The sequence below is a fragment of the Cibotium barometz genome, chromosome 5 (assembly GCF_041138505.1).
Source record: "Cibotium barometz isolate CiBa-2024 chromosome 5, ASM4113850v1, whole genome shotgun sequence".
Classification (NCBI taxonomy): Eukaryota; Viridiplantae; Streptophyta; class Polypodiopsida; order Cyatheales; family Cibotiaceae; genus Cibotium; species Cibotium barometz.
This window is the reverse complement of record NC_141050.1, coordinates 53,926,515-53,948,952: the sequence shown is the minus strand read 5'-3', so window position 1 is coordinate 53,948,952 and position 22,438 is coordinate 53,926,515. Positions and strand designations below refer to the sequence as shown.

At 41.1% G+C, this 22,438-nt stretch overlaps 1 protein-coding gene across 3 annotated transcripts; it reads left to right on the top strand.

The window, feature by feature from the left end:
• Positions 1-15,066: 15,066 nt before the first annotated feature.
• On the top strand, positions 15,067-18,773 carry LOC147638646 (urea-proton symporter DUR3-like). 3 transcript variants are annotated; one of them, XM_086798578.1, is made up of 9 exons: positions 15,067-15,357; positions 15,481-15,740; positions 15,886-15,993; positions 16,115-16,210; positions 16,358-16,440; positions 16,525-16,745; positions 16,845-17,104; positions 17,202-17,440; positions 17,697-18,773. In XM_086798578.1, exons 2-9 carry the CDS (start codon positions 15,588-15,590, stop codon positions 18,493-18,495), a joined length of 1,959 nt encoding a protein of 652 aa, XP_086654704.1. In that variant the 5' UTR covers positions 15,067-15,357; positions 15,481-15,587; the 3' UTR covers positions 18,496-18,773. The 3 variants fall into 3 exon arrangements, with proteins under 3 accessions (XP_086654704.1, XP_086654705.1, XP_086654703.1); XM_086798579.1 differs by having other exon boundaries at positions 15,129-15,357; positions 15,485-15,740; XM_086798577.1 differs by having other exon boundaries at positions 15,134-15,357; positions 15,485-15,657.
• Positions 18,774-22,438: the final 3,665 nt, after the last annotated feature.

Sequence of the window (22,438 nt, the reverse complement as noted above, 5' to 3'; positions counted from 1 at the left end):
AGCATCATACCATGTTTTAAAAGAAGCTTTAAAAAATTGCTCCAAATAGGCACCGGGAATGACTTTTGTGCAGCTTCAACTAATTCAGGCATATACCAATGGTTTATCGGGTTACATATGAGGTTTTTGAATAGTAAGAAATCCTAGGTAATCCTTCTTAAAAAAGTATGTTGAATCGGTGTGGCGATCCATGCTTGCTCTTGTAGAGCTGGACTCTCTCTCTCTCTCTCTCTCTCTCTCTCTCAACCCCATCATCTCATGTAGGGAATGATGTTTCTGTTTTGAGCATTGGTAAGTCTAGTCAATTTTGCATACTCTCATAAAAACTGCTTTGATTATGGCAGGCAGGTATGGGGTTTGTTTTTTGAAGGTCTTCTTTAAATGTGAAGGATAGATCTATCATCATGAGTTGCATGGGGGATGTCTATTACTCCTTGCTTATAACAATGCCACCTAAACCTCTCTCTCTCTCTCTCTCTCTCTCTCTCTCTCTCTCTCTCTCTCTCGGGAACTCCATCGTGTCGTTGGTCATGCAAGGAATGACGTTTTTGTTCTAAACATGGCTCACGCTAGCCATGGTATCGTGCAGAGTGCTAAGCTTGTAATAGGTATGGGGTCTACTTTAAATACGCACCTCTCTCTCTCTCTCTCTCTCTCTCTCTCTAAGTGGATATAGTGTGCAGTGTATACAAGAGAACACTCACAAGAAATAGGATCTTTCACAGCACAAAACTTAAAAACTCAAATTGCACAACAACAAAGATAGAAGAGAAGAGAGAACTTTTTAACGTCGTAGGAAACTATCCCAAGAGACCAAATTGATCTATCCGACAAGATTTGAACTCAAGACCTTTGATTCAAGAGGGAAATGAGCTAACCAATCTACCACACTTGGGTGATAGAAAGGTTAGCCCATTTTCCTCTTCTTATTCACACGCATACCTACACACCCACATACACATTGAGAAGAGAACTTTTTAACGTCGTAGGAAACTATCCCAAGAGACCAAATTGATCTATCCGACAAGATTTGAACTCAAGACCTTTGATTCAAGAGGGAAATGAGCTAACCAATCTACCACACTTGGGTGATAGAGAAGAATACTATACAATAGATGCCCACACCTATGTGTTCCTAGTGAAGGGAGCTTCGATTGCTTGATTTGCAAGATAAAATTTGTATGCTAGTATAAGCTAGGGAATAAACTCAATATGATGACTGATGAAATATGTAGTGAGGGGTTACTGTGTATCTATATAGGCATGTATATGTGAGGCGGCCATGACATGACCACGTGGGTCCGCAGTGGTCATTGTCATTGCCACCTCAGTGTAGAGACAGTCCATAAAGCTGAACTAGCCTAGCATTAATAACGTGCTAATCTCAAATGTGAGTTGGCACTGACAGAGGGAATTCTAAGAGGTTTGAGTGCTAAAAATAGACGAGCCCATGTGATGATTAATTGGCGATTCCCTACACTATAATTGATACCACTTGGAGGGTGATGTGGGTGTGGCATCACCACGTGTGCATCCCAAAGGCTAGCTCATCTCTTTGATCGCCACCTTAACATCGTGGTTGTTACATCATCTTAGTGACAGCCATGTCAACAACAATTTGATGCACATGTAGGCTCTTGCTGACTGAGAAACTAGTATACAATGGCCTAGCTCACAAACTAGAAAACATGTCTGACGGAATTCATCAGATTGTTAGTGAGAAGCTGGATAAGAATAACTTCCATGCCTGGAAGTTCAGAATAACCAATTTCCTAATGGGTAAAGGATTTTGGGATTATGTAGAAGGAGATAATGAGGAGCCTCCAAAGTTATCTGAGGAGAATGCCACTCCTATAGATATAAAGGCATTCAAGGATTGGAATCAGGCTACAAGAAAAGTTATGTACTAGCTTTTAATTAGTATCACAAACACTATGATAAGATACATACATGATGCAAACACTCCAGCAGTTGCATGGCAGAATCTGGTTCAGATGTTCTCTAGACTAACACAAAGGCAAGGAAGTTGCAGTTAAAGCAAGAGTTGCATACTGTGGAAAAGAAAATCATGTCCATCAATGACTATGCCTTAAAGATCAAGGGCATTGTTGAATCCCTTGGGTCTCGAAGGATGATCATTTGGTGAGTGTTTGTCTGAATGATGGGCTTGGCAAAGAGTACAAGCCATTCAAGACCTCCGTTGCAATTAGGGAGAATATTCCCAACTTTCGGGACTTGATATCTATGCTGATCTCATAGAAGAAAAGGCTTTAGGTTAATCGGAATAGGCCTTCTACTCTAATTCAGGTAGAGGTAGAGGTAGAGGCCGTAGTCGAGGCCAAGGTGATGGTTGACAAGGAAATCAGAATTCTGGACAACAACAGTCTAATGATTCATAGCAGCAATCATACACAGGTGGAAGAGGCCAGTCTAGAGGTAGGGGGAGCCAAAGAGGCCGAGGTGGTTGGCAAAGAAATCAAAATGCAAATATCATAGAGTGCTATTACTATGGCAAACCAGGACACATGGAAAAGGACTTTTAGAAAAAGGAGAATGATAGTAAAAGTGGGAAGTTGCACAGCAAGGCAACTATGCATCATCTAGCAAACATGGAGATGATGACAGAAGTGAGCAGCTTTTTGTGATGCAGCACATGCTTAGTTCCATAACAAGGGATGTGTTGGGATCTACTAGCGCCTCTAACCACATGACCAGTCATGCTGAGTGGTTTAGAGATGTGCAGAAAATGGAAAAACCAGGTTATGTAGAAACAGGTGATGATACTGCACATCCCATTGCGCATGTTGGTAAAGTGCCATTGTCTATGCAAGATGGCAAAATGAAGTACTTGGCTAATGTACATGTTTCGAATATTACAAAGAACCTGATTTCTGTAGACAGATGGTTGAGCAGGGTCTGCAAAGTGAGGTTAAATCCTCAACAAAGATGTTTTGTGGAAGACTTCAAAAATAAGTGTCGCTTGTTTACAAAGGGTAACAGAAATGGCAAGATGTTTACTTTGGATGTGAACATGCCTGAGATAAAGGCAGCCATGTTTGCACATCGAACAGGTGTCATTGCAGATATTGACATATGGTACAAGCGCATTGGTCATATGAATGTACAGCAACTGAAGTTTATGCAGGCCCAAAATATTGTTGCAGGTTTGCCAAAGTTTAAGGTTGACGGTATGCATAAGGTATGTGAAGCATGCTTTGGTAAGCAGGCCAAACATGCTTTCCCACATGAAAAGCATGTTAGTGCAAGGCCATTGGATGTCATACATTCAGATGTATGGGGACCGACCAAGATTGCAACAATTGCAAGTTGTGCAAGTACTATGTTACATTCATTGATGACCACACTAGGAAAGTGTGGGTTTATTTCATGAAGGAGAAAAGTGAGGTGTTCGCTCACTTTCACACATTTAAAACCTTGGTCGAGAAGGAAAAAGGCATGCAAATAAAATGCCTAAAATCAGATGGTGGGGGAGAATATTTCTCCAATGAGTTCAGCGATTTCTTGAGAAAGTAGGGAATTAGGAGTTTACGTGCAGGTACACTCCGCAAACAAAATGGTGTTGCAGAAAGGAAAAACAAGCACATTGTAGAAGCGGCACTTGCCTTGATGGTGGTGGCTGAAAAGAATATGCCACATTACTTTTGGGCAGAAAAGCAGGAGCAACTACTGTGTACATTATGAATAGGAAACTCACTGCAGCTGTTCATGGTATGACTCTTGAACATAAGTTTACAGGCATAACACCGGATGTGTCTCACTTAAAAGTGTTTGGGTGTATTGCATATGTACATGTTCCTGATGAAGTGAGAACAAAGTTGGATCCAAAGGTAGAGAAAAAATGCATCTTCATTGGTTATGCTATGGAGAGCAAAAAGGTTATAGATGCTATAACCCTGCCACTTGTGAGATGCGAGTAAGCAAAGATGTTGTCTTCGATGAGATGAGTAGCTGGTATGCACCAATAGTGAAGGCAACATAAGATGCAGATGTAAGAAGTGCTGATGTTACACCACATGTAGAGCAGCAATCATAGGTGCTGAGTGGACCTGGGGAGTCCTCGAGCAGTGGATCCAATGTTAGTCCATGGTCAGGCAAGTTAAGGAATGATGCAGGTACACATGTATCATGGAAAGGGAAGGAAAAGGTAGATCAACTTTTTGTGCTTGATCTGTCAGCAAGTCACTCATATGTCGATGGTGACTCTAGTGGCTCTGATGAGGAGAGCCTTAATAAGGAGCGTGGCATTCCGTCTGTGGTTACTCCTGGTGTGTGTAAGGAGAACCAGGGCTGTTTTGAGGACACCTAGCAGTGATCCAGGTGTACGCAGGTCTATGTGTTGAAATATACAAGTGAATTGGGTGTGTGTGGGAACAATCCCTTGGTTAGAGGCTATAAAAGAGAATCTGTAAATGTCAGAGAACCTGTGAAAAGGTGAGAAGAATCTACTGGGAGAGAATAAAGGGTAGCATGAGAAGATTTAGGAAGTGTGGAGATATTCTGGGAAAAGTGAAGAGGTGGAGAGAATCAAGCAAAAGAGGTGGAGTGAATCAAGGAGAAATCAGTGGGATTAGATGCTTGGATGTAAACTCTATAAATTGAGGCATTGGCCTAATGAGAATTTGCTGGTTTTTGATTATCCATGCCTACATTAAGCTATTTGTTAATTACTCATTACATCTTAATTATTTGCTAATCACTTTGTTAATGATGTTGATTCTAGTGTTTGATCCACCATAACTCATCACATTGCTCTAATTTCAACATGGTATCAGAGCTGTGCCTAGAATCCATCATTTTGTGAGCCCATCATCTTGCTAATTATTTTGCTGATTAGGATTAGTAGAAAATTATAATTTTCCTCTTTTTTTCAACTCACCTCTGTACCCCCAGCCAGTGGAGGAGTTCATTCTCCTTGCATAGTTAAAATTAGCCCTATTTCTTTTAACCATAGCTAGCCATAAGCCTTGTGCTCCAGCCAGTCGAAACGACGCAGCAAACCGCCGACGCGTTTGGGAGAAATCGCGATTTTCTCAGGTGCCTTTTTTCTGCAGCAAATCAAAGATCTTCACTTCATCAAATCAAATCAGTCTAATTCCTCATAGCCCCCCCCCCCCCCCCTCGGGGTTTTTGAAGCACCCGGAGGTTTTAAAGCATGCTCTACAAGCTAATGAAGTCAGAATTCAATTTCATCAAGTCTACAGTGAGATCCAAGCTCTTAATCAAATCTACAAGTGACTGGTAAAACAGAGATTAAGCTTTCAATATTTGGTCAAATCTTGTGTTTCTTGGCTTAATCCTCTACTAGACTCATTGCTATTGATGGCTTTGAAAGCATTTGAGCTCATTTGAAGTCTAAGGCACCAGATCTGGACTCTCCGCATACTCTATTTTTTGCACACAAAATAATGGATTAATTTGCTAATCAGTGATTAATCAGTGCTAATCACTATATTTTGGTGAAATTGAGGGTTCAAATTAACCATTAGGTATCTAATACAGATCCCTATAACTTCAGATTGCAATTCGGAGTTGGTTTGATACTCCAACCATTCCGTATAAATTGGTAACCCTTGATTTAATGTAATTTTTGGTAAAAATTGATAAATTTGTGATAATCATCATTTTGCATTTAACCCTTAGTTAATGCCTGTAAATCTCACTCAAATTCAAGATTATTCACAGCCAGAGTTGCATTTGGGAATGTGCATAAGAATGAATGCTATACGCATTATGTATTGGGCACATTGCATCATTGTAAATATGGGATCAAACACTGCCCTTGTCCAGAATAAGGCAAGAGGTAAGATCTCCCGCATAAATTTCGGTTTGCATTGCATAATGACACAAGATAAACATCAAAAACCCAAAGGAACTATCAGCAAAACATTGAAACATGCTCACATGGAGCAAGAAGATCTGACGGACAAGCTCATGGCCCCAGCCATGAAAGAAGAAGAATATCTCTTTCCAAGAAGAGGATCCACACCAAGAAGATCTAGAAGAAAAGCTGAAGGAAGACATGGACACGAGAAGAGAAGTTGCCCCAAGAAGACTCAAAGAAGAGACGGACGCGTGGAGAGAAGCTGCCACGACAAGAAGACTGAAGACAAGAGAAGATGTGAGGCTCCAAAGAGTGAGGAGCCATGTGAAAATCTCTGAGAGAGAGAGAGAGAGAGACCCCACAACCCAATGTAACCTGCCCCAACAAAGTAAAACCACCTCTGAGCCACCGATGATATAGGCCACGTGGTAGATAAGATGTATGTGTGAGCACTTTAGTGAAGGTCGCGGGCACTTATAGTAGCCTTAGACACATAGAGAGAGAGAGAGTGTCAAGGACTATGGAGTTTAGGGACTTGAGGCACTGGTCGCGGGCTATCAAGTAAGAGAGAAACTTGGTACAAGGTCCAGTGTGCTAAGTTAACTTGAGGGGAGGTGTGCTAGACACTGGTCGTGGACTATCAAGTAAGGAGGGAAACTTGGTATAGGGTCCAGTTGTGCTAGAGAGTATTCACTTGAGAGGAGGTGTTAAAATATACAAGTGAATAGGGTGTGTGCGGGAACAAGCCCTTGGTTAGAGATTGTAAAAGAGAATCTGTAAATGTGAGAGAACCCGTGAAAAGGTGAGAAGAATCTACTGGGAGAGAATAAAGGGTAGCATGAGAAGATTTAGGAAGTGTGGAGATATTCTGGGAAAAGTGAAGAGGTGGAGAGAATCAAGAAAAAGAGGTAGAGTGAATCAAGGAGAAATCAGTGGGATTAGATGCTTGGATGTAAACTCTATAAATTGAGGCATTGGCCTAATGAGAATTTGCTGGTTTTTTATTATCCATGCCTACATTAAGCTATTTGTTTACTCACTAATTACATCTTAATTATTTACTAATCACTTTGTTAATGATGTTGATTCTAATGTTTGATCCACCATAGCTCATCATATTGCTCTAATTTCAACACTATGAGGATTAGATACCCTGTTGACAAGTTGACCATATGATGGATATACATCCCATTATTATGCTTACAAGGTAAAAACAATACAGGAGGTTGAGCCCACTTGCTTTGAGCAGGCAATTGGAAATAAGAAATGGAAAGATGCCATGCAACATGGGAGTTAGTGCTTTAAAAGAAGGCAATTGGATGTAAGTGGGTGTATAAAGTCAAGCAAAATGCTGATGGTTTAGTGAGCAGATATACAAGGCAAGATTGGTTGCCAAGGGCTATGCATAGACTTATGGCATAGACTATGCGGAGACAATCAGCCTAGTTGCAAGAATGGCAACCATGAGAGCTATCATTGCTATGGCTGCAGGAGAAGGGTTGGTCTTTACATCAAATGGATGTAAAGAATGCTTTCTTGCATGGTGATTTGCAAGAAAAAGTGTACATGATGCAGCCACCAGGTTATGAGAGTGATGCACATCTAGATTTTGTGTGCACGTTACGCAAAGCCTTGTATGGCTTGAAGTGGCACCCAGAGCATGGTCAAAAAAGATCACGGAGTATCTTGTTACCATTGGATTTCAGATATCCAATGCAGATTTTTCACTATATGTGAAAAAGACAGATAGAGGGATCATGCTATTAGTCATCTTGTGGATGACTTGATTATCACTGGTGATAGTGATGCAGACATACATGATGTCAGGATACTTTGGAAGCAGAAGTTTGAGATGAAGGATTTGGGTGAGCTGCGGTATTTCTTGGGCATAGAGGTGGTGAGATCACCTCATGGCATTTTGCTATTGCAGAGGCAGTATGGCTTGGACATGTTGTCCAAGTATGGTTGACAGGCTATAAGCCTATTTCAGTGCCATTGGAGCAGAACACAAAACTTTCCCCAGATACAGGTGAGCTTTTGGAGGACCCCACTACATACAGGTGCATAGTGGGTAGTTTAATCTACATGACCATTATAAGGACAGACTTGAGCTATGTTGTTGGACTTGCGAGTTAGTTTATGCATGGCCCTAGGAAGCCACACTTGGATGTGGCTAGACGGATCCTTAGGTACATAAAGTCCACAGTTGATTATGGACTTTTCTATGAGGCTGGTATAGAGATATAGCTGCATGGTGGGTACACAGATGATGCTGATTGGGCTGGTAGTATTGCAGAGACACGAGATCTACCAGTGGTTTTATGTTCTTATTTGGGAGTGCTGTTATGAGTTGGAGCAATAAGAAGCAGCCAATAGTTGCCTTATCGATCGAGAGTATAGAGGCAGAGTACAGGGGTGTTGCTATGGCAGCTTGTGAGGTAGCTTAGTTTTAGAAGCTACTTTTGGTGACATGGGAGAGCCCATGGATAGGGCAATTGTCATATATTATGACAGCATGAGCAGCATATAGTTGGCCTGTAACCCAGTATATCATGCTAGAATGAAGCACATTGAGATGCATTATCACTTTGTGAGAGAGAAGGTTTTAGCAAGAGATGTAGACATGGGAGAGCCCATGGATAGGGCAATTGTCATATATTATGACAGCATGAGCAGCATATAGTTGGCCTGTAATCCAGTATATTATGCTAGAATGAAGCACATTGAGATGCATTATGACTTTGTGAGAGAGAAGGTTTTAGCAAGAGATGTAGATGTGGTATATGTCAGCACAGAGGATTAGGTGGCTGACATCTTCACGAAGGCATTGGGCACAGAGAAGCTCCACAGGTTTAGGAGCTTACTTGGAGCACAGTGTGTGGAGTTGAGCTCGAGGGGGAGTGTTGAGATATCGAGCTCAACTAGTGCTACGTGGGCGGACATTGATGACCTGCCTGGGTGATAGCTTTCACATCTACACGACTGGCATGGTTGGTGAGATTATGGGTGATATGCGGCCAGTGGGATGACAGGCTGTGTGGTGATAGCCATTTTGGATTACTAGAGACTGGCATAGTTATAGCGCCATCTCATTTAGTCGGGTTCACATTATGGACCGACCCTTGTATGTTGTAGTAGCTGAGTACTAACCCATATTGTGTGTACGCTTATCTTTATGCTATGTTGGTTGAGTAGAGAAGAAGAAGATAGAAGAAAATTCAGCTATCCATCTCTCTCTTGTGTCTTGCTCTCTCTTGTGTGTGTGTGTTTGCTTGCTTGGGTTTGAAGCTCTCCCTCTCCCCCACATTCTCTTTAATCCTAATAGCTATGTGGCATATTCTTCTCTGCCATCAATGCTTGTGCTTTCTAAGCAATGTGCCTGTTTTTCCGCTCATCACTCCATTTTTCAGCCATTCTTTTGCAAGAATTCAGAGAACTCATTGGAGAAGTATTCTCCCCCTCCATCCGATCTTAGGCACTTCACATGCTTTTCTATTTGTTTTTCAGCCATCACTCTGAAATTCTGAAAAAGAGTGAACACTTCACTCTTCTCCTTCATGAAATACACCCACACTTTCCTTATGTGGTCATCAATGAATGTTATGTAGTACCTGCAACCACCCATAGACACTTTCCTCGTGTGGTCATCAATGAATGTTATGTAGTACCTGTAACCACCCATAGACATAGTCTTCGCAGGACCCCATACATCTGAATGCACAACATTTAGTATGGTCCTGCTCAAATTTCTATCATGGGGAAATACATGCTTAGTTTTCTTTCCAAATTGACATGCTTCGCATACTTTCTGCATACGTTCAACTTTAAACTTAGGCTTCCCTGTCGCAATTTTTTTAGTGTGCATAGACCATTCTTTGCACATTTACATGCCTAATCCTCACAAAACAAAAACAATTTAGAGCAGCAAGCCTTCTACACAAGTTCAGGTAGAGGAAAAGGTAGAGGTCATGGACGTGGCCAAGGTGGTGGCCGAACAGGTAACCAAAATTATGGTATTCCACAAAAGGGAGAACCTGTGATTTTAAGGGGGAGAATAAGAGAACAATTTGTCCTTCCATCCTAAACCTTGCCATCTACCCTTTGAGTAGATATGGGAGTCTTCCACAAGCTCCTTCAACATCTTAGTCCAAATCTCCTCTTGCTGAAGACACTTAGGGAGAAGTAAGGCAATCCTTGCTATAGTCTGAGAAGGAAGATGCAGAATACCAATACCTCTTTCAGTCTTGGGTTAGCTTAATTTATCTTATGCAAGCTAGGTTGAGATTTTCTTGCTAGAGCTACTATTCCTCCATATGAAATCCCTTATGGGACTCACAATATTCTGCCAGTGACTTCCCAAAACTCTAGCACAGGGCATAAAGACATGATGTAAGCATTCAACACAATATTTCATATAGCCATCCTGTCATGTAATGTGGAATGGAATTCTGATGCCCTCCCATTTTTTAAGCTTCAAGAAAAATCTGCCTGGGACCCAGTTATTCAATTGCTTGTTTGTAACTTCTACCCCAAAAGGAACCCCTAAATGTCTGACAATCTGTCCCCTCTTAATGGCCTCATATCCCCATTTCTCTAGATCAAAGTCCTTATCCGAAAACATACTTATTATTTTGGACTTATGTATATTGCACTTGGACCCAGAAGCTTCTAGAAACTCATGAATAATGGATAAAGCCTATCTCACATTGTCATTATCAGCTTTCAAGAAGAGTAAAGAATCATTAGCAAAGCATTATATTACCAACTGATCACATGCCCTTGAAATGGGGTTGGAATACATATTTATTCTTTTTTCAAGGCTATAGCTATGAGTTACAATGTCAAGTAGGTTACTACACCAAATGTTCAAATGCCAAGGTTATGGTCTCTTTGAATGTATTTACACCAGATGTTCAAATGCCAAGATTATGGTCTCTTTGAATGTATTTTTACCAAGACTTTGACCTTTTGCTCACTGTTTCATAATCTCCATACTCTGTGTGTGTGTGTGTGTGTGTGTGTGTGTGTGTGAGAGAGAGAGAGAGAGAGAGAGAGAGAGAGAGAGAGAGAGAGAGAGAGAGAGCCTTTAAAAAAAAGAATGATTTCTTTGATTGTACTTTTATAAGGGGGGAGAGAGGCTATTCTTTTTAAATATTAATGGATGATTTCTTTGTTTGTACATTTACTTTGCTTGTAAATTTACAAGGGATTTTTCTCTAGCCATCACTTTCAAAGGCCTAATGGCTTACTTTGTGCTATAAAAGCATTTATTGAAGTGGTGAAAAATAGAGGTAATTTGTATTTTTAAATAAATTTGAGGTAATTTTTAATTTTATTTATTGAAGGGATGAAAAATACATATAATTTTTATTTTCTAAACAAATTTGGAGGTTTTTACAACCAAACCTCCTCCAACTTGAGCAATTAAAACCTTCACCCATAAAAGTGCAAGTGTTTTAAATTTTTGGAGTTGCTAAGCACTTATAAGATATGTTATTTCACACATTGCTTGCTTCACCATTCTGTATATAAGGAAAAAAATTCCATCCTGTGCTTGAAGTTGCAAGTACACTTATAAAATCATGTTATTTCACACATTTCTACTTCCTTCACCAAACTTCTATAAGGAAAAAAAGTCCATCCTTTTTGGTCTTAGATTTTCTTTTATATATTGTAGGTTGAAGGTCTTAAAAAATTTTCAAACACTTAGAAAAGAATGTAAAGACTCATCATTTTAAATACAATCAATTTCTATAGCAAGCCGCAAATATTGACATCCATTGAAATGCTTAAGCTAGATTTGACAACATAGCACCTTCTTTCTTTTTAGAACTACGGCCTCACCCTTGCTCTAATTATATTGTACATTTACAAGCACTTATTTGACTATACTTCTACAAGTACTTTTCTCCTTTCATCACATTTCAAAGGCCCCACAATATGAAAAAATGTTTTTGATAAAGGCTTAAAAGACAATCACTTAGAAAAGAATGTAAAGACTCATCATTTTAAATACAATCACTTAGAAAAGAATGTAAAGACTCATCATTTTAAATACAATCAATTTCTATAGCAAGCCGCAAATATTGACATCCATTGAAACGTTTAAGCAAGATTTGACAGCATAGCACCTTCTTTCTTTTTAGAACTAGGGCCTCTGTCACGTAGGCTGTAATGCCTGTGATGACCGGATGGCCATGTTCGGGGTTCAGTGGGAGAGGACGCCCATGTGGAGTCATGGGCGGCCAGGTTAGTGTGGACGGCAGGCCACACACTATATAGCCTGGGGGATGAGGGGCAATCCTCATTCTTTCTCTATGGCTGGGTGGTGAGCCAGAGGCCGTCCCCTCCTGTGGTAACGCCTGTAGCGGCGTTACGGATATCTAACAGCCTCACCCTTGCTCTAATTATATTGTACGTTTACAAGCACTTTTATTTGACTATACTTCTACAAGTACTTTTCTCCTTTCATCACATTTCAAAGGCCCCACAATATGAAAAAATGGTTTTGATAAAGGCTTGAAAGACCATCACTTGAAAAACGCATGAATGATTACTTGTAGCATTGAGACATTTTGAAACCTTCATTTATAAATATTGTAGGTGTTTTTGTATGCACCTATTTGCAAATACACTAAGCTCAATTTTTTCTCTCATAATGAACACCATTCTTTACATGAAGAATTGGTCATATGTTTTCTTTCATTTTATTGAAGCTATTGCATGCTTTTCACACATTTATAAAATAAATTAAAGACCTCTCATTTTGTTGAAAGGTATTGCGTGATTTTCACACACATAAAAGTAAATAAAGATTCACCATTTTATGTGGTAGATGGTTCATTACATGTCTCAAATCTAAAGGATGACATCCAAATGACTCAACCTAAATTTGAAGAACACAACACAATTTTGTTAAACTATTCCCTTCTACCACCCTTACCTTCCCCATTTTGCCTCAACACATATCCCCCCCCCCCCGCCCCTTCTTTGAAGGATACTACAGCCTTGAATTTTGAGGCGTGGTTTTGTTCAAAAGTTTTTTAAAGTTTCATAAATGATGGTAAAGAGTAGTTTAGAGCTTGAGATATGTAAGCTAATAATTACAAAGTAACACCATGTTTTCACGAGGTTTGCATGCAAAAAAGGGTCTATGGCTAATTAAGTTTTATTGATTTTAAAAAAATTATGATGCATTAACACTATAAGGGAATATATGCAACCATGGTAACTTGACATCTCAATATAAACAAGCCCAATTATACTATACAACATGTCATGTTGGGTATTGCAAAGTGGGGACTCTGCAATCCTTAAAGTTTCCAATTACAAGATTGCATGTCTAGATCAAAATTGTACACGTTCTCCATTGAATTGGTGATCAATCTATCACAATCGAGCCAATAGCAACAATAAAGTTGGCACATCAAGATGTGGACAATGTTGACTTTTACCACTTGCAAGTTGCATGTAGGCATTCAAAAGTTTCACACTCATTGTAGATGTACTTTGTTACTATTATCTATGCATTTAAGGGGCTTTGATATTTAACTTTATTTGACTTATGCAACCATCAAAGTAGCCAACTTGGGTAGTTCAACCAAGAAGTCAATGAAACTCATAATTTCTTTCAGTATGGTATCGCTTACATGCATGGTAATGTAAATATTTAAATTGCGATGGCATTTATACATGGCTATCAAGTGCCCCCTATTACATGCATTTATACATGGCTATCAAGTGTGCTCTCTCTCTCTCTCTATATATATATATGTCTCTCTCTCTCTCTCTCTATACACACACACACACACACACACACACACACACACACACACACACATAGATATAGGTGTGTATATATATATATATGTATATATATATATATATGTATATATATATATATATGTATATATATATATATATGTATGTATATAATATGTGTGTGCATGTGCGTGTGTATGTGTTTAAACAACAATCAATAAAATCCATGTTTGAGTAATAGGCCCAAGGCCATGAATCATGGTGGCTTATTTGTGAAATCAAGCTTTTGTTTGGTGGTCATATATGGTCCACTCACTTATTGAGAGAGAGAGAGAGAGAGAGAGAGAGAGAGAGAGAGAGAGATCCATTTTGAGAGCCAAGCACCCATGTCTTCAAGAATCTTGACCTTCCACCTGCTAGTTGAATATCCAAGACGTACTCCAGGGGCATGGAGAGGCCCCACTATAGGCAATAGATATCATCACAACTCTATGCTTTATTATGGAGGAGGACAATACTATTATTAGATGAGGTATGCAGTCCTCTCACAAAATGGAGTATTGGATCATCCACTCACATGACTCATTTGAACTACTTTTCACACATGTTCACAACATAGGTAGCTTATTTTTCTATTAGTCTTCAATTCTATGGAGTTATCCTAGGACTAGTTGGTCTCATAGACCAATTGAGCTCTCATTCATTTACTCTCTCTCTCTCTCTCTCTCTCTCTCTCTCTCTCTCTCTAAGTGGATGGGGCATTATCCTCAAGGCTACCCCTAATATTGAATGCGGACTACCAAAAGGCAAGAACTACACAATGGTTACCCTTTGGACTGAGAAGACCACCTTGACATGCTCAAGCAGAAAAAACCAAAGTGTACATACACCACTATAGATGGCCAAAGAGCTCTCACCAACACAACTCAAACAAAAGGTGGTGTTGGAGAAAGTCCAAGCAGCCTACAAGTGGAGCAAGTGGAAGGGAGATCATCGATGAGGAGTTCTGCAACGCCCAGCTAGGAACACAAAATGTATAAGTCTATTACATGGGGTCCTAACCCTTCAGAATATAGATTGTATTAGTTTTTCTTTTGTTTTCATGTTTTGAGGCCACTACTGGCCAACGTTGTTCTTTGGTCCCATGGGTCATATTTAGCCCTGTGGACGTGGATGTTGTGTATTCTCTCTCTCTCTCTCTCTCTCTCTCTCTCACACACACACACACACACACACACACACACACACACACACACACACACACACACACACAACTCCAATCAAATTTCAAATTTTAAGGGAAATCAAGCGTATGTTGGCCATTGCTTTCTATAGAAAAGTTTTGCTAGGCGTGTGATTTGCAAGGCTGCAATCCTTGGTGCATATGCATTGATTCAAAGATACTTCAACAAAGATGCACCTTCAACTTCAACAAAGATGCACCTTCATATTTCAAAAGCTTTAGGTGTGAAGTCAACACCAAAGATGCGCGGGGACCAAAACCGACAGGATAGTCCCAAAAGGCCGTCTGGTCCGGAACTCTCTTTTCCGCCAGCTGCTATTTCTCGAGCCCAATTCAATGCTTTTTCTCTGCTTTTTGAAGCCTTCATTGCCTTCTTTGATGCTTTCTCTTGCATCACCCTCACCCTCCAAAGCAGGAGAACCCTCCGTGGCTCATTTTGGGCTTTGACGATTGGGTTCTATAAATACAAGTAATTACTTGCATTGTTCCAATTTCCAAGGCTTAATGCAAGGTGAGCTACTGTAATTCCTCCTGCATGCTTGCTATTTAGCCATGCAAATTTGAAGAGTTGATGCCAGTCATGCTTAATTCAAAATTTTAAAAACACTGTGATTCACAACCCCCTGCCGTACAGGCAGGCCTTGATCCCTCTGCTGCAGGAGGGGGGTCACTGATTGATGAGATCCAATTCAATTTGATCTCAGTTGGCACCGCCCAATTCATCTGTTCAATTCCGGAGCTATGGCCTGCCCTAACCATTATTACACTGAGCAAGGGGGCTCATGTGTACGGCAAAGCTCCTTCTTTGGAGGTGAGGCTTTGCTCTCTCAAGGTGTTGGCTACGGCATTGTTCTTGGATTCGGCGCATTTTTTGCTGTGTTCACCTCCTTCCTGGTGATGCCATGTTCTCTGCATGATTTTTTTTTGTTCTTATCTCAGCTTCTTCTTTTTTTCATGTTTTCTTAGTGATGAAAACATCAAAAGCACGTGTGCATTTGCATGTCTATTTATCTGAAAGGGCGTGTTTGGCATGTGAAAGGTTTGGTTGGAAAGGCGATATGTTGGCGCAAAACACACATCCGAATGGTTCAACACAGCTGGCCGAAATATTAAAACAGGCCTTATTGCCAGTGTCATTGTTTCACAGGTATATGCTTTTCCACTGTATCACCATTGATGTATGTCCCTAGAATTACCTACTGGTTGTATGTAAAAACCTTACGAAATCATCATCAGTATCATCCATTGATTCGCGACTGGACTTGTAGTGGACTTGGGCTGCTACCATCTTGCAAAGCTCGAATGTGGCGTGGGAATATGGTGTCAGTGGCCCTTTCTGGTATGCCAGTGGGGCTACAATTCAGGTATTTTCCTCTGTGTTCTTCACGAGCTTTTTCCCGTCCTCGACCCACAAATGATCATTACTTTGTATTGGTTATGACAAGGTTTCATAGAGGCATTGTCATCTTTACATCAAAACAATATTTTACCAAATTCTTGATTGAGTGCAGGTGCTCCTCTTTGGAATCCTTGCGATCGAGATCAAGCGAAAAGCGCCATCAGCACACACAGTTTGCGAAATCGTGAAAGCAAGGTGAACTTCTAAGTGGCCAAGCCCTCAGAAAAGTAGCAATTGTTGTGTAAAAGCTTTCCAAAGTCATCAATTCTGGTGGTGCAGGTGGGGCTTTGCAGCACACATGGTCTTTCTTACGTTCTGCTTCGCGACCAACATAATTGTGACTGCAATGCTTCTCTTGGGTGGCTCTGCCGTGGTTAATGCATTGACAGGAATGAACATATATGCGGCAAGCTTTCTTATACCACTTGGAGTAATTGTGTATACCCTTGCTGGTGGCTTGAAAGCTACTTTCTTGGCCAGCTACATACATTCAGTAGTCGGTAAGCTACTTAACACAGCGGTTTGGTACGATAAACCTTGCATGGTTTACATCATTATCTCATAAGGTACTAACTAAAATGTTGTTGTATGTGGAGCAGTTCATGTGGTGCTGGTGGTATTCCTATATCTGGTGTACACATCAAGTAGCAAATTAGGCAGCCCTTCAGCAGTTTACAACAAACTTCATGCCGTTGCCAGCAAATCACAAGATTGTTCACAGCTCACCCAGCTAGGGCAAGCATGTGGTCCTGTGAGTGGAAACTATGGTGGATCCTATCTTACCATGCTGAGTTCAGGGGGTTTTACATTTGGGATCATCAACATTATTGGAAATTTCGGCACAGTGTTTGTGGACAATGTAACTTGCACTAAGCCTATTACATGTTCCATCTACAATGTTCAAGCTTTCTAATTTTCAGAAGTATAGACAACAGTGAAGTGGCTTGTGTTTGCAGGGATACTGGATCAGTGCCATAGCAGCTCGACCATCATCAACACACAAAGGATATTTACTGGGTGGCTTAGTGTGGTTTGCTGTTCCCTTTTCTCTAGCAACGGCACTTGGCTTGGGAGCACTTGCACTTGACCTTCCGCTTACAGAAAGTGAAGCCAGCCATGGCTTGGTGCCCCCTGCCACTGCAACTGCCCTTATGGGTAAAGGGGGAGCAGTACTGCTTTTGAGTATGCTCTTCATGTATGACTGACTACTCACGTTCATTCACAGTTAGTTCCTCATATTTAAAATAGTTCAAATGAAAGCACTGCAAGTTCTTGTCTGCAGTGCATTGTGCGCGTGTGGGGGTGTGTGGATGCATGCATGGTGGGTGTGGATGTGTGTGTGTGGCGCGCGTGCACGTGTGCATCTGTGTGAGCATATAGACATGTCATGACATTTTCTTGAAGCCTCAAACAGCTTTCTAATGGTGAGTTGATTTTCTTTTCATGTGCAGGGCTGTCACATCGGCTGGCTCATCTGAACTGATTGCTGTTTCATCACTTTGCACCTATGATATATACCGCACCTATATCAACCCAAATGCTACCGGAAAGCAGATTCTCCGAGTCTCGCGTATCGTGGTGCTAGTATTTGGATGTTTCATGGGCGTCCTTGCGGTGGTTCTCAACAAGGCAGGGGTGTCATTAGGGTGGATGTACTTGGCCATGGGTGTGATCATCGGATCAGCTGTGATGCCAGTTGCTTTTCTCCTGCTATGGAGCAAGGCCAATGCAAAGGGGGCAATTGTTGGAACAATTGCAGGATGTATTGCAGGAATAGTAACGTGGATGTGGGTAACGAAAGCCGTGTATGGCAGAGTCAATCTTGATACAAGTGGCCGAAACGCCCCCATGCTGGCAGGCAATCTAGTCTCCATACTGGTGGGAGGCGCCATCCATGCAGTTTTGAGCTTCCTGGAACCACAGAACTACGACTGGGAGACGACAAAGAGCTTGAGCACGGTGGAGGTGGAGCAGAGTGATGTGCCCTTGGAAGAGTTTAGCGATGAGAGGTTGAGAAGGGCGAAGTCCTGGATTCTGAAATGGGGGGTTGGTTTCACCGTTGTGATTGTTATGGTGTGGCCGCTGATGTCGCTGCCGGTTAAGCAATTCAGCTTGGCTTATTTCACATTCTGGGCCATCATTGCCATTGCTTGGGGAACCATCGGATCTGCGATCATCATCCTGCTGCCTCTTTTTGAAAGCTGGGAAACCATCCAACTGGTCTTCATGGGGTTGTTTACCAAGTATTGAAATTGCAAAGAGCCTTGAGAGTAGTCCAGATGCCTAAGGCGGCACACAGAGGCTTCAGAAAATGGTTGTTTCATTTCTTAGAATTTGACCTTTTTGAAAATGGAGACTTCAAGCTTCCCATTTTCCTGCATGGGCGGGAAGATGGACGGCTTTTTACACAGTTAGTGTGAAAATTGCCCCCATTTTTATTGGATGGGCAGGGGAGACTCCCCGTCCATGAGAACGGTTTTTCCACTCTGTGTGTAAAACACCTAATTTGAGAATGCACTTTTTTGTCCTTTTCTTGTGTACATACCCACAATTCTTGAAGATGAAGATACTTTCTTTATTTTTGTGTGTGTTTGTGTGCATGCATGAGAGATGTGGCTAGTGATATATGTAACATGTAGGGTGCTCAAGTACTAGATTTTGTTCACCGATTGAGAACACTTGAGCCTTGCAAGGTAGGGGGAAGGGAAAGAGAACACAACGGTCTTACCGGCTTGTACCTCTTGTCACTCTTGGTAGAGTAACTCTCTCTTATGGAGGATTCTCAACCTCGCCTCCTTCGTTGTCAAAGGAGTTTTGCAAATGGGTGGGGAGTAAAGAGAGAGAGAGAGAGAGAGAGAGAGAGAGCTATGGAAATCTTAATCTCTACTTCGATGCCACGAGCATGTATGCAATAAAGAAGAAGAGAAAGCACACAAACTACTTTAACCACATGTGCAAGAAAACTCGGACTCAATTGTGAGAATGGGATTATGTGTTTTCTCATTAATCAAAATGTCTTATATAAAAGATTCATTTGTTTAATGTCCGATCATCCAAATAATGTCTAGGGACCCAATAAGTTAGTCTAGACTAATCTCTTTGTCTAAATGTACATTACCAGCACTACATAAGTTGTAAGCTGAGAGGTTTTTCATAATTAGTTTACATAAACTTATTGCGCGGTATAAAGAATATGGCTTGAAGATGTTGTCGCACATTCAGAGCAATGTTAGTCAATGTGGTTAACATATCCCTCTCCCTAATCATGGTTCCGTCCTCAGAATCGGCAGTGAAGTTCACTGGGAGGTTGGTGGTAGAAGCCGCTAAAGTTCTAGTAGTAGAAGTTGAAGGGGGATTACCAAAAACCGAGCACGGAAAAACCGAGCGAGGACCCAAACCGAGCGGCAAGAGACCGAGCAAGCTCTTTTGACAATGTCATTCAGAACTCGTAGTCATATCTTAAAGTTTTAGATTCTCAAAGAAAGTGCGTACACAAGCCTAGTAATGGAACCTCACAAGAACAACACAGCAACAACTTACAACACAGCAACAACTTATTGACATTAGCAAAAGAAACTTATAATGTCTCAATCAAGAAAGCGACTCTGTTTTAATGAACCAAAAAAGGAATGACAACATATAACCATCTATAAGACACTAGAAGAAGAAATTACAGATGTCCCAAAATTTACTGACTTATCTATGGCGCAAACCTAATTTCTTGCTTTACATAATTTCTTGCTTCCCTGCAATTTTCGCATTTTCGCAATGGATCAAAAAATCCAATCAAATGCCAAACATCCCTTATACATTCCTTCTATATAACACTAGTAGAAGGAATATTGCGGTGTCCCGAGAGTGTTTGACTAAGCTCTAACTTTGTAATTGCAGCTTGGTGCATAAATTTATGTATTGCAGGTTGCAAACCAAACACCCTAATGAACACAAAATATATATGCTCACATGGCACGTACGACTCTTTTCTCAGATCCCTCAAAGCAAACTCTGGACAAGAGCACCTTGGAAATTCGCATACATTAACCGCAAAGGAGATTCCAGATTTCTTTGAATCAGTTGTTGAAATCCAAAAAATGTGTGACTCTGCTTGACTTACAACCGTCTCACGCACTACCTCTCCTTCCATTATAAGTGCTCTGTTGATGCAATCTTGGCTTGCCTTGCTTATCTTCTCCTTCCATCTTACAATGCGGCCATCACCTCTACTCGTTGGGCGAACATTGCATGGTGTTGTCTGAATAGTGGAAACACTGTGTTTTACACCCTCCAAAATAAAACCCGTGTTGATGAGTTTGGTTGTCTCTTTCGTAGACAAACATGTGCCTCTAGCAACCTTCCAAAGAAGAGGAGCTGGCCCACAAGACTTCTGAATCTGCTCATCCACTCTAGCTGAATGAATTACACTCGATGGACAAAAGTAGAACATCTGCTAACTCTCCTTATCCTTATACTGTCGACGTCCTTTGAAGCAAGGTTTAGGAATACCCTTCAGTGGCCCTTCCTTCTTGTCAAGAACGAAAGCTCCACAGCGTTTGGCTCTCCCTTCCAAAATACCTCAGCATGTAGATTGACACTCCCATGAATGCATGAAGCACCCCCTTTTGGTCTTGGAACATGAATAGTAACGTTCTCATATTCTGGCCGATGACTATCTGTATCAAGTATAATTTTTGCATCCATTTTTCTTCTCTTGCGCATCACACTTTTCAGGACTGTCCTTTGAACATCTGGAGCAACAATATCTTATTCCTCCAACACTGTTGATGCAAGGTCCACAAGATTTTTTTTTGCTCGAACCCCTTCGTCTCCGGACATAAATCTTTTCTTAATTTGATTTAAACCTGGCCCAGACCCCTCATGTCTTCCTGTCAAGTAGGCCTTATAATGGGCACTTTGCAAGACTGACATGGCAAGGTCTGCAGGCTGAAGCAGAGAACAAGCTAACTTGTTGAGCGTATCCCAAAGCTGCTCGCATGGATGCATGCTTAGACTCTGAGAGATTAACCGTAGGCACAAATGGACCTCCACCCCCTTGTGTCAATACCCATTTTGCCCAGTGAAATCCCCGCACCTCCCACCAAGATAACCATGTCTCTAATGAATGCAGCTCTGTCTCATGCGCATCCCAAACTCCAAAATGTATTCAAGTTTGTCCTTTGCTGATGCAGCTGACACTTCACTTGGTGCATCTCTCCATCGTCGACACAAATCCTTATGCTCTTCTTGAAATTGTGGTTTGATACAAATTCGTCTATGTTCCAGCATACTCTTTTCCCAGTGAAAAGAACACGAGCGTTCCTTGAACATCATCACATTCCTTTTACCTTTATTGAAAACAGTATGCACTGCAAGCCAATTTGCTTGTGCCTCATCAGCCATGAAACCTGCAAACTCTGCACTCTCAAATCCACATTGATGCAACCTTTCATTCATCAAAGTCCAAAATAAAACCTGTGCATTTGTATTCTCCACCTTGAACTCACCTACTGCAATTGTAAGCAATTCTCTGACAAAAGGGTGATAAACATGTGCACTCATTGTGGTCCAGCCACTTGTCCTGTGCACATGATCAAAGTGGACAAATTGTTTCTCTAATGGTCCACCTGGCCTCATTTGATTAACCAAGTCGATCCCACTTCCAGGACCCATAGAGGACATCTTAAATACATGAGGCTCCACATTGCTTGCCAGCTGGTTTGGAAATAAGAGGCTATGAAAGAAAGGGTATCGCCTATTTGTTTTCTCCTTAAGATCCAGTAATGCTTCGAGCCCAAGAACCGATCCCTTCACATTTTGACGGGCAATATCCATGGATCTCTGAATCCTAATCAAATACCAAAAGTCAACCATTGCAACATGTGAGTTTCAAAAAAATGTAAACAAAGTTTAGACCTAACCTTTTTCTTTGTACAAGTGGTGTAACTCTTTCCAGAAGTTGCTCGACCCCCAAATCTCCCATATCAGGAGTGATATCAGTGTCATCAAAGAGCATGTCCATAATTATATCTTGAGCTACACCTGTCTCAACCTTTTTACACTTTGCATATAGGTCATGGGAAGCTCTATCTTGCACCAAAGTATGCACAAAAGTCTCATTTGTTTTCGACACCCCAACTGCCTGTGACTACCTTGATGTATGACACATCTTGTTGTAGTAGTTCTATCTGTAGGGTAG

Excerpts from the sequence above, each read along its gene's own strand:
- LOC147638646 (XM_086798577.1), top strand. Across the intron at positions 15,994-16,114 it reads CCAGTGTCATTGTTTCACAG|TGGACTTGGGCTGCTACCAT; the intron begins GTATATGCTTTT and ends CTGGACTTGTAG. Across the intron at positions 17,105-17,201 it reads GCACAGTGTTTGTGGACAAT|GGATACTGGATCAGTGCCAT; the intron begins GTAACTTGCACT and ends TTGTGTTTGCAG.